This window comes from Protomyctophum bolini (genome assembly GCF_963924005.1).
Source record: "Protomyctophum bolini genome assembly, chromosome: 9".
NCBI lineage: Eukaryota > Metazoa > Chordata > Actinopteri > Myctophiformes > Myctophidae > Protomyctophum > Protomyctophum bolini.
Window position 1 is genome coordinate 14,735,347 of NC_137870.1, and position 19,789 is coordinate 14,755,135.

The window sequence follows — 19,789 nt, forward strand, 5'->3', positions numbered from 1 at the left end:
CATTTTTTGACAGTACACAAAGGGGTGTCAATCTGAGAGAAGAACTGACCAACCTTCAACATCAGTTTCCCCCCCCCCCATAAATTGTGTTCGTCTCATTTGCTTCCATTAGTGCATGCTGCCACGCTCAGAGTTAAATAAGCACTGAGGATTGTACAGATTGTTGATGTTTGTTTTTAAGTCCGGAGACTCCCATCCAGGACAGGCTTCAGGCGCGCCTCCTCAGGAGACTTGGCTCAGAGCTGAACCCCTGTTTGATATGCATGAGGCCACGCACCCCCATCTGACACCATTTTATCTCTGTGACCCCTCAAACTACACTGACACATGTGTTATTTTAACACAGAGCACAAATGGAACCAAATGGAGTATGGACTATTTGGTCCCAATTGTACGATCACAGACCTGTAAGGGTCCATTTGGGCCCTTGATGGTCCCTGGACCCAATGTTGAGAAACATGACCTACCTAACACCAGGGATTAAATGTTACAGTGGAAGAGCAGGGAGAACACCTAGATGTAATAGTTATCATTCTATTCATTAAAATAAGATCCATTGGAGCTTTAAAGGGACATTTCACAGCTGGAAGAAACTACAGTCACTCAATGTTAATAGTATTTGTAGTAGATAACAGTAGCACAATTTGAAATTTGCACTAGAGTCTATGGCCAGAAACATAATGAAGTATTTTGCAAAGGGGTGAAGTGGCCCTATAAGGACAGATCTATAGCAGCAGCCAACAAGACAGAATTACATTATGTGTGATGTTTAGCATACTGACACGATAACAACAACCGTAAGGGCACCAAAAGGTTACTAGGTTAGTCAGAACAGACAGTCACTTAGACAATTTACCCAGAGGGCTAAAGGAAGGGCGGGCACACACACACACACACACACACACACACACACACACACACACACACACACACACACACACACACACACACACACACACACACACACACACACACACACACACACACACACACACACACACACACACACACACACACACACACACACACACACACACACACACACACACACACACACACACACACACACACACACACAGCACCCCTCAAACGACTGAATTAAATATTGAACAACTCTAATATCATCTAAGATGTTCCCTGGATTTCCTTGCAGATGGGGAAGGGGGGGGGGTGCATGTTAACACACATGTCTGCCCCTCTTCCAACAACGACCGTCCAAATGATCTCCGATATCTCAACGAAGCAACAAAATGAATGCGTGCCAATTTTTAAGGTTTAAACAAATAGCCAATCGGCATGCTCAAAAGCACGACGGTCTTAGAATTTTGGTATAAGTGGTTGAATAAAATACATTTCAGTTCATCGTAAAAATTGTATCTATCAATAAGTTATTTGTTTATTGACAGAGTGGCTAACAGATTTTGCACTTTTCTTTGTCTTCAAAACATAAGTATTCAGTGGTCTAAGGACCAAAATCAGGACCGGAACCAGAACTCTGGCATGGGTCGCACTCTACTCTTTCAGCTGTCCTTCCATGCCTTATTATTAGAATCTTCTTACTGAAGATGGTAATTATAATATCAATGGCAGTGAACGCTTTGGGAGGGCAAGCTGGATAGGAGTCATCACTCTACTCTTCACTGTAATTTTAAGAGAGAGAGAGAGAGAGAGAGAGAGAGAGAGAGACAGAGAGATAGAGAGAGGGGGTGTTATATTTGGTACCCAGCCTTGTTTCTGTCTGGCAATAATTACAGTTGAGTTAGGAAAGACTGGATGAGATGGGTGGGGCGGTGGTGGGTGTCTCAAAAGTCCAATCAGAAGGGCTGGCTGGGTTTCCACAGACACCTGGTGACTGTAGTGTCCCATCATGCTTTGGGGGAAGGGGGGGGTGTGACAGCTGGCCCGCTCCGTAGACCCAGCATGGTGGAGGAGGAGGAGACTGGTGCGGAGGCGGAAAAGAATAAATACAAATAACGAGGACGTTCCCCAGTGGCTGACTCTCATCTCCTCTCTCACAAGAGCACACAGGTGTTAAACACAGAGCTCTGAGACACACACACACACACACACACACACACACACACACACACACACACACACACACACACACACACACACACACACACACACACACACACACACACACACACACACACACACACACACACACACACACACACACACACACACATACACGTTTCACCAATGACTAAATAATGCAAATAATGCACATTCAACATTGCACAGTGCATACAGCATGCATACACTGGTTTGCAAAACCATAACAGACCCAGGGACCACCATTCTGACTAAGATCAACCTGGGGACCACCACTATTGTGTCTGGTGGGCTGACCACCTGTCCCGCATCTCGCGGGACAGTCCTAAAATAGCACTACTGTCCCGTGTCCCGCAAATCATATTTTTATGAATGTCTTGTGGGATCTGATGAGGATGATTTCCAGTTCAGCAGAATTATTTTCTTCGCTGCAAACCAAAGCCTCAAAGTATCAAAGCCTTTTGTTCTTCATCTGTATATCTTAAGGCATTCTCTGAACATCCAAATAAAGCCATTTGAGGGTCAATTATTATATTGATTGGTACACTCAGGTGTGGCGTGTCTAATCAGCTTTAAGAACACACCTCCTCCCCTCCCTGAAACCATGTCTCAAGCCACTGCACTACTAACAGTGCTGGTAATGGGAGAGGCCCCCCCATCCTCTACACATCACTGGTAATGGGACCAGAGGCCCCCCCCCCCCCCCCCATCCTCTACACATCACTGGTAATGGGACCAGAGCCCCCCCCCCCCCCTCTACACATCACTGGTAATGGGACCAGAGGCCCCCCCATCCTCTACACATCACTGGTAATGGGACCAGAGGCCCCTCCATCCCCTACACATCACTGGTAATGGGACCAGAGGCCCCTCCATCCTCTACACATCACTGGTAATGGGACCAGAGGCCCCCCCATCCTCTACACATCACTGGTAATGGGACCAGAGGCCCCCCATCCTCTACACATCACTGGTAATGGGACCAGAGGCCCCTCCATCCTCTACACATCACTGGTAATGGGACCAGAGGCCCCCCCATCCTCTACACAGCACTGGTAATGGGACCAGAGGCCCCCCCATCCTCTACACAGCACTGGTAATGGGACCAGAGGCCCCCCACCAGGCCAAGCCACCTCTGGGTGATGGCTCCATCACAGCTTGCACTGAATTCCATGGAGCCTCTTTCACCTTCATTCTCATCTAAACCTTTAACAGTTTGACAGCCGCTAATTGTTTAATCCAGGGTCCCACCGCACGGCGCGCGTAATAAGACATTCCCGCTATTTGTTAATGCGATTAATTCGCTGTTTTAAAATAATTAAAAAGAAACAGCTGATTTATCCGGGACGTGATGACGAGGCCGTCGCATTATGATGACGAAACCGTAAATAAAGTCATCATCTGGGCTGCTAGGGCTTCTGGGAAATTGAGCTCAATGTAAGTGGACGGGGGTTTGTTTTGGACTACAATGCCTCATAGAGGCGGATTTTGTACCGCATTGTAATGGCCGCTGGTGCGGATGATCATAACCTGCCGTCGGACTATTTTTCACCAGATTTTTGACGTTGAAAGCTGCAAATACTTCAGCGTATGCTCTAAAGGTAATAAAACTCCAATGCATGGCTTTTGAAAATGATGTCATATGGCAGCCAGGCCGATGGGATTTTAATGTTTGTTTAGGGCAGCAATAACAAACATTGACGTGAGACGTCATGTGGCCAATATAAATACAGTGAGCGCCCCCTCACTTCTCACAAGTGTGAGTTTAAGGAGGGACTTATATTGAACAGATATGTTTATTTTATTTATTTTTATTTTATTTTATTTTTATTTTTCTGAGCATATTAAACCACGCATGACTTTATGCCCTATTATGTTGTTTTCCATCTTGGCCTATTAAAAACGACATGCCCAGAACAGGGAGCTCAGGGTTAATGTGGTATCTATCAACAGTGTTCCTCACTCACCGCAGGCGTCTCTTCAGTTGCAGACTGTCATGGATGATCCTCTTGACAAACTCCAACTCCCCTCCCTCTGCCATGATCTCCGTCACCCCGCCCGTGTTGACGGAACTGGGTGGAGGGCGGCGCGAGTTCCTGGAGTTAACACCCTGTGGGAACACAACACAACACACGTTTAGTACTTTATTACCAGTAAGACGCCCTGAGGCCGAGAAGCACATCCGCCAGGGTGACGGCAGCGCTGGAACTTTGGCATGGGGGGTCAGATCTAGCCTGGTTAATAAACCAGACCGAATCAGCTGTTGGCAAAACAAAATTGCCTGCCGGCGGATTACGGTCTGGAGAGGCTCAATTGTACGCCCATTTCCTACACCTTAGAAATGGGGCGGCCAATCGGGACACGGTATGCAATATGGGCGGGCTTTGGTACAGTGACTTTCAATGCTTGAGACCGTTGACTGACAGTAGCTCTGACCAATTACGTCAAAGAGAAAATGTTTCAACCCGCAGCCCTGGAAATGAAATCCAAGCTGAGCCTCCCCAGACTAATATCCCGCGGTCCGTGCGATATAAGTCTGGTTTATTAACCAGGCTAGGTCAGATCAGCATATGGAATGAATTCTGTACTGGCCATATATGGATCGTGTCTTGAGTGTACAGGGTTTGATGAGGTCTGGCCATATATGGAGCGTGTCTTGAGTCTACAGGATTTCATATGATCAACATATGGAATGTCAGAACAGATCAGCTCCATAAATGGAGATCTAAGGGTTTGAGGTCAGATATAGAGTTGCTGGCCGGCTCCATATATGCAGATCTAGGTGATGATCCAGTCTTCTCCATGTATGGCTATCCAGGGTTAGATGAGGTCAGTGTCGTGTGTGGAGAATGTCTGAAGAGTGCAAACTGACTGTGAAAAGTGGACTGAGTAATGCATGTGCAGACTCTTAAATGATTTAAAGGATTTTAGATTTGTGTTTTAGGTTATTGGATTTGGAGATACGGTAGTCAATTGCATTTTAGATTAGACGTTTTATATTGTAATCAGCAAAGTAATTCAAGTGATCAAGTAAAGTGATTTTAATTGTTTTAGATTTATTTATTTATTTTATTTTAATAGTGTATCATGTATATTTCCGCTTTGTTGTTTTTGATGATGAGGGCTGCTGTAAAATGCCTTAACCCATTTAAGGCGGGAACGCCTTTTGGTGTTTTAAACATTATGTTATAATTTAGCTATTGAAAAATAGCAGATCTACAAGCTCAAAAAAATCATGTAAATATTCATTTTCATTTATTTCGAGGTCAGGCCTAAATGGGAATCGCCTGGTGTTTTGGGTTGGTCTTGCAGCTAGAGCTATGAAAAAGCTTTGTTTAGCCTCCACCAAGGAGGAGCCACCTACCGGTGAAAACTAAAAGTGTTCAGATGAAGATGGTCAAATGAGTCAGCGTTGGGCTGTAGTGTGTACCTTAGCCTCCAGCTGGTTGGCAAAGAATGGAGGGTTGCACATGCAGAAGTCATAGACGATGGCCGTCTCCTCCTTCAAGGCATCCATGAGCAAGGTCTTATGGGGAACCTTGACAACTGCATGGGAAAATAATTACATTTTAAGAGATAAACCTTTGTTCATTCATGTGATCATTAATATATTTCTTACAGGCATTTTGTAAATATCAGATCTACAAGCTTGCAATGTGCACATACTGTTTAGATATGTTGTGAACTTGTAGATCTGCGTTTTTTGGCTTTTTTGGGCTAAAGTGCTTACCAATAGCTTTATAAATACTGTCATTCTTACTGAAGTAAAGTATAGATGGAAAGCTCCTAAAAGTTTGGTCAATTTGTGATATTGATTGTACATCAGTGGGAAAACATTTTGATTACATGTCTGACTGAGAAAAATAAATCCTGTACTTTTTCAAACAGAGTAGAGCTTGGCTTTGGGCACAGTCAGATTTTATATTTACTAAAAGTGACACTAGAGGACATGCATCAGGGTCACCAAAATCAACCGGGTTCATCCTGCAATCTGTACTAGATTCTTATGATGTCTTATGTGCACAATGGACACTTTGGTCTGAGTGTGGCACTAGAAGAAATCATGGTTCAAAGTGCTTCATGACATGGCAATGAACATTAGCCCATTGTGAGCCCAATGTCCAGATGCTAGTGTGTTCATGTGGTTAAATAGCCCCCACTGCAGTCTAGGTGGGTAAATCCCACCACTGCACAGGGTTCTTCAACACAGGCATACCTTTGATGAGCTCAGAGAGCTTGTTCTGCTCAACGTTTTTCTTGGCATAGTCGAAGCAGATGTCATCTACCTCTGTGGCCAGGAAATACCAGCCATTCATAGTGGCTCCCAGCAGGGGGTAGATACACGACGCCCCGGTGCCTAGAGGTGGGGTGAGGGGGATATACTGTAATCATATGGATGTCAGGGTCCATGTGGGAGAGCACTCTTCATCTGATCATTACAGTCATCCTCAACCTAGTTCATTGAAAGACACCCAGTTTGATATTGTTGCTGACAGTTGTTTTTTTGAGGGGCGCTAGCCCCTCATATGTCCAGCTTTGAGGGTTTGTGTAAGCACAAACATTAAATGTATTTCTTTTACATCTCTGGGACTCCAATCTACACTGTAAAATCCTTAGTGTTTATTACATGTGTACGCTCTTAGGGGTCTGTCTGTAACTACAGTATGAGAGTGTAAAAATGGAACCAAATGGACCCGGTTCCATTTATAGGCTCTCAGTCAGAGTTAGAGACCCGTCAAAAAAGGTCCATTGTGTATAGAAACCCCTCTGAAACGAGATGCTGCATCTCCATCAAGGCCATCCTCTCAATAACATTTGGACAAATTCTGACACTCCATTATCTTTCTCATATTGTCTGTAATGGGCAATGAGGGTCAATTTCAAGCAGTTATCAAATCACCCATTCCTAACAGAAACCAAGCCCTACATCCTAAATCATGGTCTATCGGGTGGAAACCTTGTATGTCCAAAACTGTTACAATTCAGGAAATGGGGGGATAAAAATAACCTGTGTTCCAATGGATCCATGCAGTTATTATTTAGCCACAAGCTCTTGTTAACATTTCCATTTGTTAAATGTTTATCAAAACCCACAACAGAATTAACCACTTTCACTTAAAAACAAAATGCAAACTTAAGTATAGTAGTAAATAGACAATCTGCAAGTTGTAGATCCAGCTGTCCTCTTGTATGACAAAGTAGGTTAGGTCATTAAAAGAAAACGTGGAGATACAAGGTTTCTACTCTCTACCCTTCTAACAGTGACGATAGTCTGCCCAGGCATAGATTGAGGCTTCCCTGGGGATCTGGGTGGTCCTACTTAAGAGATAATGGAGGGAAACGACATGCTCAGTAGCTATCCATCAGACACCTGACAGCTGCAATCTGTTTATGAAATGGATCTCCAAAGAATCACGTACGAGTGTGTGTGTGTGTGTGTGTGTGTGTGTGTGTGTGTGTGTGTGTGTGTGCGCGCACGCATGTGTGTGTGCGTGCCCTGATTAGAGGTGGAAGAATACCAAGGCTATGGCGAAGGTGCATCCTCAGGGTAAATTTTTCCATTCATAACTCTGGGAGTGTACAAATATAACGGGTCCACTTGTATTGGTTGTGTTTGTACACTCTGAGTTAAATGTTGTTAAAATGAGTGTTAAATACCTCTATATACCAAAAGTACTCATTGTGTTAAAGTGTTTGTTCAGTAACAGTCTCCCTGTCTCTCCAGCTCATTAGTAAAACTCTTTAGTTCATCCAAACAGGAGAGAGATCTCATACAAATGTCATCCAAACAGGAGAGAGATCTCATACATACAGGACAAACAAATGAAACTGGAAGTGATGAGACAAAAACACGTGAAAAGCAGCAGACCGGCTCTAGCATAGCGAGCGGGTCGCGTGGCGCTACCTACCGATGTCGATGCCTTTGCGTGGCTGCCCCCGGCCATCCACCAGGTCCTCCACCCAGTGGATGTAGTTGAGCCTCAGGGGTACGGTGGGGATCAGGCGTTCCAGAGGGATGTCAATGGTCAATCCAAAGTCCTCCTTCAGCAGGGTACACGTTAGTGCCCGCACCGCCTCTGGCTCTTTGAAATTCACCCTGGGGAGAGAGAGAGAGAGAGATGGACAACGAAGGTCACTAATTCATTCCACCCAACAGCCACAGTCCTGCATTTTATGATCCTCAGTGGCGTTTTGAAGCACCCGGAAGACTGCCGGAAGTACAATTATAACTCAATGGCTCGAGTGAGCAGAAGTTAAGCCCGGACCTCAAACGTCATACATGACGTCATGAACGTCCGTCCACCTCCATGAAAGTGCTGCAGCTTCAACGTTGGATAGCCTTACTGGGGGCTTGGTACACACACACAAAGGAGGAGGAGGGGCTAGCACTGCAAAAAAAAATTGGTGTGTGGTGGCTGTGGCCAGTAGAGACCTGCGGATGGCGGATTTAGCTGCAGTTGCCGCGGGTAACCGCGGTTGGTGGATGGTGCGGTTAAATTAAATAGGATGATATAATGAATGTGGTTGGATAGCGGGTGAGTTGGGTTATGAGTTATGCCCTCATATATTTCCATTGTGGTGTCCCTAGAGACATGCGGATGGCGGATTTAGCCGCGGTTGCGTGGGTAACCGCGGTTAGCGGATGATGCGGTTAATATAAATATGATGCGGACAGCGGGCAGATAATGCATTTGCGGATAATGACAAAAAACTCCATCCGCACACCGGGTAACACAGTTACACACTTAGTTAATTAGATCGATGGTTTGTTTTCCTGCGTTACCAAGAGGCTTCCTGTCCTTGGCAGTTGGCAGCATTGTACCGATCACCGTTAGCCCAGCACTGCATTACCGTAGTCTCCGGCTAGCCTGGTAAATCATTCCGGCCACATTATCATGTCTCTTCTGGCTTTTTCAGACCACTCTGGCCCCAAGCCCTGAGTGGGTGTTTTGAAGAAACCAAAAAGTAGAAGAAGACCCAATCAACATCTGCGCTCAGGGCCCTGTGATTGACAGACACCGATTGGCTCTTCCAATTTTTGGTTTCTTCAGAACGCCCACCCAGCGCTTGGAGCCAGACCGGTCTGCAGAAGACGAGTGATAACTTGAATTCACAGCACCTGCTGCTGAAACCCCTGTCCTGCATTACTGTTCATGACAGGCTGAGGCACGCCCTGTGAGGAAAGAACCCCATGCTGAGATACTGTAAGCAAAGCAAGACAAACTATGCATATAATGCACAGACCCCAATTTGATACAAAATCTCTCTGGTCCTCAGTCTCTATTGCAGAATCCTCAGTGTTAATTTAACTCGCAGTGTAAAACAAATGGAAATAAATGGACCCATAAGTGTAAGGCTGTGTTTGGTTCCATTTATTAGAGCCTGTGACGGTTCATAGTTTGGACCCCCTCGTTGTCGCCGGATCTGGCGTTGAGAAACAGCCCCATCAATTTGCAATTCCCCTCGCTAATGATGCTGAAATGCACATTTTCAACATTTTGAGACCCCCCCAGCCCCCTCCCCACTTATTCCCTAAACACCAGGCACCACTCTTCTCTCTGCATGCTTAATGACTTCAGCTGTCTGGGAAGCACGTTGTGGGTTCGGTAGACAAAGTGAGTGGGCGAGATTCGTATAATTAAAAGCATCTAGGAACACATTTTGCACCTTACGTCTACACCTTGGCAGACGCAATGAGACGTTTCCTGGTGATGCAGGGTGTGTCAGTCTGCCACCTGAGGAGCACATTTCAGAGGCAGTACGCTGTTAAATCAAGAACAAGGACGACTAAATATGATTGTGAGGAAGATTGTTTTTTAATGTTTAAATATTTGTATTACACAGAAAGAAACAGACGATACATGGACATTGCCCCGCGAGCATGACAGTCACAACATAACACACTTAACAGGACAATAAAGACATAAAAACTAAAAGTATATACTCCCAAATCATAAAATACATATTCACACCAAATACAATAATGAAAATCACAATATTTCTGCCACCAGCATCTCATTCATATATAGATTCATCCCCTGCCTCCTAATTGAATAGTATGTTTTCTAACTGGCATCCTCTGTAAACTCCAATTGATGATATTCACACGGCTGCCATCTTGCCAGCAAGGTGATACCTAGGTGACACTTCCCATAGACAACCCATTCATCCAAACAGAAAAGTCTTCTCTAATTATTATTATTATTATTATTAAAACTCAATGTCTGCCAAGGACTTAATTAACTGCTTTTTTATCAAACAACGTCAAAATCACCAACTTTGCAGCTGTAGGGAAAGCTTGAAATATCGTCTTTCAATCTGTAAACGCAGCCAGGGTGCCGGCCCGATTCCGGCGAGCCACCCCACGTCCGAAACGGTTGAGAAATGACAGAGTTACCATGTGGGGGTCCCTCTACTGTACCCTCCACTGTACTGTCACTGTACTGTACTGGCACACCCGAAATCACCATATATACAGTTAATATGTGCGTGTGTGTTTGTGTGTGTTTGGTTGCGCACAGGTGGTGAAAAACAACCATGCTGTTTCCGTGCTCAGACGCACCCAGCCAGCCACCCATCCACATAGTCACTTAAGGAAGTGGTTGCACCACTTAAAAAATCCACCGTAGACATTTTATGAGCTACTTCCCGTCAATAAATTCCTTGCAGATGACCCTGACCACATGTTCCTTCAGAGCTGCATTGGATGGAAACACCAGCAGTGAGTTAGTGGTAGGCTCATCAATCTCACCCAGTGTCCAGGTAACTAATGATCATATTCGGTTAATGGACCGCTTTAATCAGCGGCTGAGAGACCATGACCTTTAGTGTCAGGAGAAACGCTAAACCTGCGCACACACACACACACACACACACACACACACACACAGCACTGATGTTGGTGCTGTATTAACTCAATTAATATCAATATTATAATTATTTTTTCTTGGGGACCCTAAAGAATTGCAGCGAAAGAAAAAAAGACTGATGAGTCAGCATGAAAGGCTTCCGTTGTTAAATGACAGCCATCTGTCTCTGTTGTTCTGGTGCCTTTCTCCTCAGTGGGAGAGTCAGGTGACAATCAATATGCACAGAGTAAAAGCACCACTTAATACGTTGGTGTATATCGCTGTCACGTGCCGAACATAGCAGAACTACGAGGCAACGCATCGCAGATGGGCTCGTCGAAGTAGAACTCGAGCATTAGGCCACTCATCATAGGAGGCATGCCAGGCCTCTATTTTTAGCCATTGACGAGTGTGTGTGTGCGTGCATGTGCGCATGTGTGTGTGTGTGTGTGTGTGTGTGTGTGTCTGTGTGTGTGTGCAATCACTCCCATCAGCACCGGTGCTGCCTGGCAGCAAACGGCCCGGTCTCCATAGCAACCCTTCCTGCTGCACACTGCACAGACTGAGGAGGGAGACGCAAATCCGGCCACGCTGGAGCAACATGGCTGATGCTGGGCGTGAGCGTGCACGGCATGCACGTTGTGGGCATTGTAGGGAGGGTGGGGACTGGGGAGGGTGCTACAGCATATAGGCAGGTCATGACGTGGGTGCGTCATGGCGTAGGCACCACTGAACGCCACAGACACGGTGCTATAGGACGGCACGAGGGATGGAACAAATCTAAGACACGTAAAAAGCTTGACTTGAGAAATAAGTTTGTTTAGAACTGGGGAAAGTGAATGTGAAGAAGGATTATATTAGTGTAGTTCTTAGTTAATAACCTTCTGTTTACAGCTGCCTTTGGTTGGCTAAGGCTTACTTCCTTTGTTCTCTTTTCTTTTCTCTTCTGCACTCGCCTGTAACTGTATTTGTTAATTTTTACTTCATTTGTTTTATACATCCTAATGTCAATGTATAATTGTGTTTCCTTTGCTTGATGTTCTGTATAAAGCACATTGAATTTCCTTGTTGTTGAAATGTGCACTAGAAATTAGGGATGCACCGAAAGGGAAATTCTTGGCCGAAACCGAATATAGGAAACAGTTGGCCGATCGGTGAATGTCATCTTATTTGCCGATTCACCGATGGGGGTCAACAAGGCAAGCATCAGCTGATACCAACTTGCGGACGATGAATTGGAGTCAAGAGGTGCATCCCTAGTATTACATTATTATATATATTATATGTGCAGGTTCTGACTGACTAGCAAAACTACCTGGTACCTGAGGGACGTTTATGCTGAGCAGACAGGAGAGTGGAGACCTGTGGCCACATGACACTTCATCAGCACAACACCCTTATTGTGCTGATCATGTATCATTACACACATGCCCATGAATGCGCGCGCGCGCGCACACACACACACACACACACACACACACACACACACACACACACACACACACACACACACACACACACACACACACACACACACACACACACACACACACACACACACACACACACACACACACACACACACACACACACACACACACACACACACACACACACACACACACACACACACACACACACACTATCGAGGGGATGACCTTCATGGTATGCTGAGCTGACCTATAAGCTACCTATAAAGTACACACACGTATGAAAAGGAGCTGCTTCCATGCAAAGGACACAATTATAAACTGGTCATTTACCAACCTGAATGACAATGGCATTGAGCCATATTGTATACAGCACAGCGAAAATAGCTGCAGAGCCATATCATACAATGTGTCACAATGTGACCCTACATGTGAACACGTAGATCTGCTATTTATTTACTTTACTTTTTTGCCTATAATGACATGCCCAAAATAGGGCCGGCAGGTGGAAAGTGGTTAATGTATACGGTTAAGAGATGTCTAATTAGTCCAAGTGCGTTAGCGCTCCTCTCTATGTGCTGACGAGAGTCTGACACACTTTCTTCAATGATTAATGCATGCCTCTGTGACAAGGTGTCATGTGTCATCATGCTGCTTGACATCCTCACTGAGCCACAGACGAGTGGATCAATGAACAGGGATCAATGCTAAAAGCTTCACCTTCAACATACCTGAATGGCATTTATTTAAGCAATATTACATGAGAGGGTGTGGTTTAACGTGATTATTGCCACGACAGTGATGCGGTCAGGAACGAGACGAAGTCGAGTTCCGCAAGCATCACCCACTCCATCTTTAAATGGTCTCAATGGTTTCCAGCTGTGGTAAAGGCTCGGCCTATCAGTGCACAGTTGGAACAAGACTCATTCACCATTCAACGCTTTATAAATGATAAAGTACATGATGGTGGAGAACAGGGCTGGGCAACCACCTCTTTTGATGAGTTAAGTTGGGCTGTTGATGTGATCAATTGAGTTAATGAAAAATAACCATTATTGTTTGATGTACATATCCACCCCCCCCCCCCCCCCCTACGTTTCTTTCTCCTTCTTTTTCTCTCTCCATATTTTAACATGCTTAATAATGCATAATGTCATGGAGTCTATTTTGAAAGATAAAGTGAAAAATGAATGTTTCTTTAATTCAAAGAAAGTGATAATCCTTCCACAAATTACCATCCCCCACTTCCCTCAGAAAATATGACTACCAAATGAAATGTCAGCCAGGCCGTTGCATTTTTAATAGGCCCCAACCCAGACAGCTGAAATGGAAGGCAAGGGTCCGTCTCTCTTTGTAAGCCCACCCCTGTATCTCAGACTCTCCTATGAGCCTGAAGTACATCCCACCATTTATAACGTACACAGCATGCCCCCTTCCCAGGCCAAATACGAGTAAGACGCGCAAACGCGGGAAGCGAACGCAGCTCGTACATATTTGGGTTTTGGACGTATAGCTCCATATATGGGCACAAAAGGGGCCAGGTCCACAACAAACAAATCACTGGCCCCTTTTGTGCCCATATATGGAGCTGAGTGGACCTGGCCCCTTTTGTGCCCATATATGGAGCTGAGTGATTGCTGATGCAACACACTCCATATTTGGATAGCGGGACAGACAGACACACAGACACACAGACAGACACACAGACAGACAGACATGATCTGCTAGGTCTCATAGTAAGTGCTCACTGCATTCGCAACAAAGACCATTGGCTATGTCGGATGGCAAGAGGACAGCATAAGGATTGTACAAGGAATCTGTCCTTAACTCCGCTTAAAGGTCCCCTGGCACCTGTTTCTATACCTTCAGCCAATCCAACAAATCTATGTGAATTGTGGAAATCAACTGGAACAGGAAATGGACAACCAAAGTTGTCTGTTTCTTGTAAACAATAATGTTGCAACAAGCCAATATCTGAGTCTCAAGCAAGAGCCATGTAGCACCAATGCACCATATAGGTGAAGATATTCTCATTATCTGTATTTCTTCAATGACCTGGCATCTGCCTACAGTACGTAACATGCAAATGATGCCATCTAAATTACATTATATCCTTTGCAAGTTTGCATACGTCTGCAAGGTCGTCAATTCTAGTGCAAGTGCAATGGCAAGTGCTATGGGCTAACGTGGCGTCTGAAGAGGGGAGTTTAAAGACTACGGCGGAAGATTCATTGGGAGTGAGTCTGCAGTTCTAACTGCAATGGGGAGTAAAGTTCATTAAATAGTTCGGGAGCCAGAAGGGAGAAGAGTCTGAGACATGTGGAGCTGTCCTAGATGTTTTAGTGAAAGTTGTGACAGCCTCCCTGTGTTAGCTGACCTGAGTGAGCGGGAGGGGTTGTAGGGTTGGATCAGGCTTAGATGATATGGGGGGGGCATACCCTTGGTTGCTTTGTAAATTGTAGGCCAAGTTGGCCAACAGTGTTTTGTACTCTGTGGGGGCAGTAACCAAGAGCCAATGGAGTTAGCGGAGAAGGGGGGAGATGTGAAACTTTTGTCTAGTTGAAGACGAAGCGTGATCGTGCAGCATTTTGGATAATTTGGAGGATCACATGCCATGGGGCCAGAAAGAGAGAGTTACAGTAGTCAAGTCAGTTTTGATAAGACTGATGTCTGGATAAGGACAGCTGACTCCTAGCCTATAGGTGAGGAAGGTTCTTTTCACAGTTTAGCCCAGGTAAAACAAGTATCCCTTTTCGACACACAAAAAATAATCTGAATAGCATTTACATAAAAAAACACCTTTGCTAATGCCCTCCTTTCTCACTGACGATGTTCTCACAATTTACTCACAATCCACTGCCTTGCATGACGTGTGAAGTTCTCAAATGGCAGATCATGTCTTAAGTTAAGGAAAGCATGTCAAAATCTTTGTGAGTGATGGCTAATCAAAGCTGATAGCTGCTGCAAAGTTAGCATCAGCTCATTCTAGAGCTCCACTGAAGTCAAAGGAAACTGGTCTGGGTCCAACAATGTATAGCAGTTCTGGACGGCAGAACAGTGAGCAGGTGTGACCTGGTTACCACTGTGATGTATGCTGGATGATTCCATCCTGTGTCATTGCAATGCCAATTCATCCACTGTCTACAACATTACACAGCAAGTCAACAATACAGGAGAATTGGCTAAATCACTAATATATGCATCATAATTTGCATGTACATAGAACGGCTATTGTTGCTATCTTTTTGAAAAACTTCACTAGGTTGAAAGTGGTAGAAATCCCCCCCCCCCCCATACAATTCTCCTCCCCTTTCCAATTTTCCCCACTTTTAAAACCTGTGTGTTAGACTGTCTACATAGTACATATCAAGCACACACTGCATAATGACACATTTAATCAACACCTGCCACACACACACACACACACACACACACACACACACACACACACACACACACACACACAAAGGATAAATCCACACAGAAAGATGTTCATTGGCACATACATACATGCGGATGTTCACACCTGCTAGTGACACCATGTGTGATCTGCAATCTGCATATTTATTTATAGTTGAATTAATTCTAAATGTGTGTTTTGTGCCAGGGCCTCCAGTAGATTTGGGTTAAAAAAAGTTATAGAAAAATATCCAAAGATTTTTTTATATTTCACAAAGTGAGGACTGTGAGTTTGTAGATCTGCTATTTTTGAGGGTGAAACAACCGCTTAAATCAGGCTTAAATTTAAAAAAAAAAGTCCAGTCAACCCCGTCCACATTCGCAGCACTGCTTCCGTAAGATTGCATTGGGAAAACATGGTACTGGCTGACAACTGCTTTGAAAGCAGTTGTTTCACCCCTATCTAAAATGTTTACATTCCTATCCTAAGTTTATCAACTGTATCTTCCTTCTGATACCTTTACATTTTGGAATCAATACTGCGAAAAGGGTTTAATCCACCGTTTGTGGACAGGCTCAACACCATTTCGACCTGTGCAGGGAACCACGGAACCTCATCTCGGAGATATAGCGTAGCAGCGTACATATTGAGATTCCAAACTGAGCTACATTGAGGCGGGCAAGCAATTGGGCGGGCAGCTGCCAAAGTTGAGAAAACCTAGTGTTTATTAATAAGAATGCCTCCCTGGCCAGATTAATGGCCATGATGCTGCGTTTGGATATTCCACCCGCTACTGAGTTCCTTAACAGTGTGTAAAATTGTAAAAGTGTACAAATGGCCAATATGTGTTGTTTAGTGTAGATTTTCGTGTTAAACAAATATTAAATTCCCATTGACAATGAATGGAGAATTTACATATGTGGACGAGCAAATCAGTATTTATGTCCTACAACACAAGCATTAAATTCCCATTGACAATGAATGGAGAATGTACGTCATATGTGGACAACACATGTTACGTCATGACGATGTACGATAAGAGCGCCCCTCACTTCACACGGGTGTGATTTCCTATATACAGGTTTAATGTTTGTTTTTAGTTCAATGTTTGTTTTAAAAACGCCATTGACAATAAAGAGAATTTTATGTTTGTTTTGTCTCAATGTTTGTTTTACATCATGTTGTAAGATAATAAGAACGCCGGGGAGCTCAGTCCGCTCACTGTGTGCGAGTGCAATCAATCCACTGCACTGACTAAGCAACTCAATTACTCAAAGCATGACTCACTTGTAGGTTAATCGTTTTACAAATTCTTAGAGTACAGCTACACGACTCTGGGTGTTTTTTGAAACGCACATTTCTATGTGCGTTTGGGCCTTTCAGCCAGACGCAAACGGCGTTTTCGGCCACTCAAACGGAGGTTTTTGGCAACGGATAAATAAGTGGAGATTTTCGAAAAGATCCGGATGGTGGAGCTGTGTAGTCATGCAAAACGGAGTTTTTGAGGAAGGATGACGTCACCTCCCTAGTCGCGCATGTTCGTTTTGTTGCTTTTAACACTGAGCATGCGCATCAGTTCATGGGTTGAAAAACTAACAACTTCCGGGGTGAACGCGAGGTTACAATAGAAACGACAACAAACACGATGGCAGCTAGCGCCACCCACCGTCCTCACCATCTAATACATGTAACTCAAACCCGATTCTGCCAGCTGCCTCGCTAGCCTAGTGGACTACTACGCAGACTTGAAATGTTTGCTTTTCTTCGCTTCGCTGGTTCGCGCCCCGCTGCCTCCGTTGTTTTTACAACCGCAGACTTTTTAATAGTTTTTGGATTAAGGTTGGTGAAGGATGCGTTGCTCCCCTGCTTGCGGTTATGTATGCAAGCAGGGGAGCAACACATCCTTCACCAACCTTAATCCAGTCTTTTTAATGCAACCTGAATCCAAAAACTATTAAAAAGTCTGCGGCTGTAAAAACAGTGGCGGCAGTGGGGCGCGAACCAGCAAAGCAAAGCATATATTACAAGTGTGCGTAGTAGTCCAGTAGGCTTAGCAAGGCAGCTGGGAAAACTGGGTATGTGTTTATATTAGAACGTGAGTTATAAAGTTGCTCACTAGACGGAGCCCTGTCTGCACGTACTACCGGGTTACGTGGGGGATTTCTCCAAGAAAACCAGCTCACCGCGCATGCTCAGAACATTTTTCTATTGCGTTACATATTTCTTATCGCCACCTACTGGCATGGCATGCTTGTTGGAGTCAAAAATGATCGTTTTGGGTTGTATGTGTGGACACAGATATCTTTGTCATATGGGCCCCTGCCCATACGACAACGGAGTACGAAAATATCCGTTTTATTAAAGATTGAGTACGTATAGCCCAGGCCTTAGACCCAATCATCATCATAACCTAGATTGTGGAGAATTGAGTGTGTCATCATCCCCGACCCCGAGCACGCAGGGCCATGGCCCTGATTACTGAATACCAACCTCACCACTTTCCATTTTGGCAATTCTTTTGGAGGCGATACAATTTAGGCATTTAGCAGACGCTCTTAATCCAGAGCGATTTACATTAAGCAAGAACAAAAAGCATGGGGAATACATCACATAAAAACATTTATCATGAAACATGCGTAAGCTAAGAAAGTAACAGTGGAATATCTATAATGAAACTAAGCTATACATCTATACTACTATGATATACATTATGTACTATGACGTGCTATGACTACATACAATGCACTTATGCTGTTTACATAACATGCTATAAGTCTGTATCAAATGCTATCTAAGTCTACAGAATTGCTATCTAAGGGGGTGGGGTAAGTGCTATGGGCCATGATGGAGTCTGAAAAGGTGGGTTTTCAAACTACGGCGGAAGATTGGGAGTGATGCTGCAGTTCTGACTGCAATGGGAAGTGCATTCCAGTTTTGGAGCCAGAAGGGAGAAGAGTTTGGGACGTGTGGAGCGTTGTCCCGGCGTTTTTAGTGATGGTACTTCCAGCTTCCCTGCGTTGGCTGATCTGAGTGCGCGGGAGGGTTTGTATAGGGTTCAATCATACTTGCAAGATATGGGGGAGCCATACCTTTGGTTGCTTTGAATGCCAGCACCAGAGTTTTGTATTCTGTGCGGACAGCGACCGGGAGCCAGTGGAGGGAGCGGAGCAGGGGGGAGACATGTGAGAATTTTGGCTGGTTGAAGACCAAGCGAGCTGCGGCATTTTGGATCAGCTGGAGAGGCTTAAGTGCACATGCTGGTAGGCCAGTAAGGAGGGAGTTACAATAGTCGAGTTTTGACAAGACTGTTGTCTGGATTAGGAGCTGGGCTGATTCCTGGGTGAGGAACGGTCTAATTCGTCGTATGTTATAGAGTGTGAACCTACAGGATCGAGTGACAGCTGTGATGTGAGTTTTGAACGAGAGCTGACTGTCCAGGACAACACCAAGATTCCTGGCTGTTGGGACAGACGTTACCAGGGCGTTGTCTACGGAAATAGTTAGTTCCCGCATAGGGCAGGACTTAGCTGGGATTGCAGCTAAGTCCCACACGTAGCTGTGTTGCTCTCCCCACAAACGCCCGATCCTTACAAGATATAGACCTACACCTCTTTGTAACGGTGACTAATCAACGATTAAAATGATATAAAATACAATACCAAATTATTAAAGCTGAGAAATAATGGAACAACGTTAAGTTTCCGAACTTTTGGCAGTTTGTGGCAAATTGGCCATGCCTGTTTAAACAATCAACAAACAATACATAAACACTTACATGGCTCGTCCAGTGAGACTGGTCTGTACATGTTGTTGGAAGTCTGGATACTTGGAAGCCAAATATGCGAAGTCTGGAGGTTTGTCTTTGTAACGGTTCCGAGGATGCATGGACTTATTCAGAGCCATTTGACCAACTTCACTGCAAATAAGAACAGTAAAACAACCTTACTTAACATGTGTCTCTGGGCGAATCAACGACACTCGGAGAAGATTAATAAGGGACCAAAAACACTGACCAAGAGCTAAGACCATGTTGAAATGATAATCACATTGAA

At 44.6% G+C, this 19,789-nt stretch overlaps 1 protein-coding gene across 1 annotated transcript in view; it reads right to left on the reverse strand.

Moving 5' to 3' along the window:
• The window catches only part of mettl16 (methyltransferase 16, N6-methyladenosine), a 37,927-nt gene that overhangs the window by 17,917 nt on the left and 221 nt on the right, over nt 1-19,789 (reverse strand). Inside the window, exons 2-6 of the mRNA XM_080771914.1 lie at nt 19,513-19,653; nt 7,968-8,155; nt 6,275-6,415; nt 5,489-5,604; nt 4,026-4,168 (exon numbers count right to left, since the gene is read on the reverse strand). Coding sequence (XP_080628040.1) covers nt 4,026-4,168; nt 5,489-5,604; nt 6,275-6,415; nt 7,968-8,155; nt 19,513-19,640 — 716 coding nt within the window. The 5' untranslated portion in view covers nt 19,641-19,653. The remainder of the gene's footprint in view (nt 1-4,025; nt 4,169-5,488; nt 5,605-6,274; nt 6,416-7,967; nt 8,156-19,512; nt 19,654-19,789) is intronic.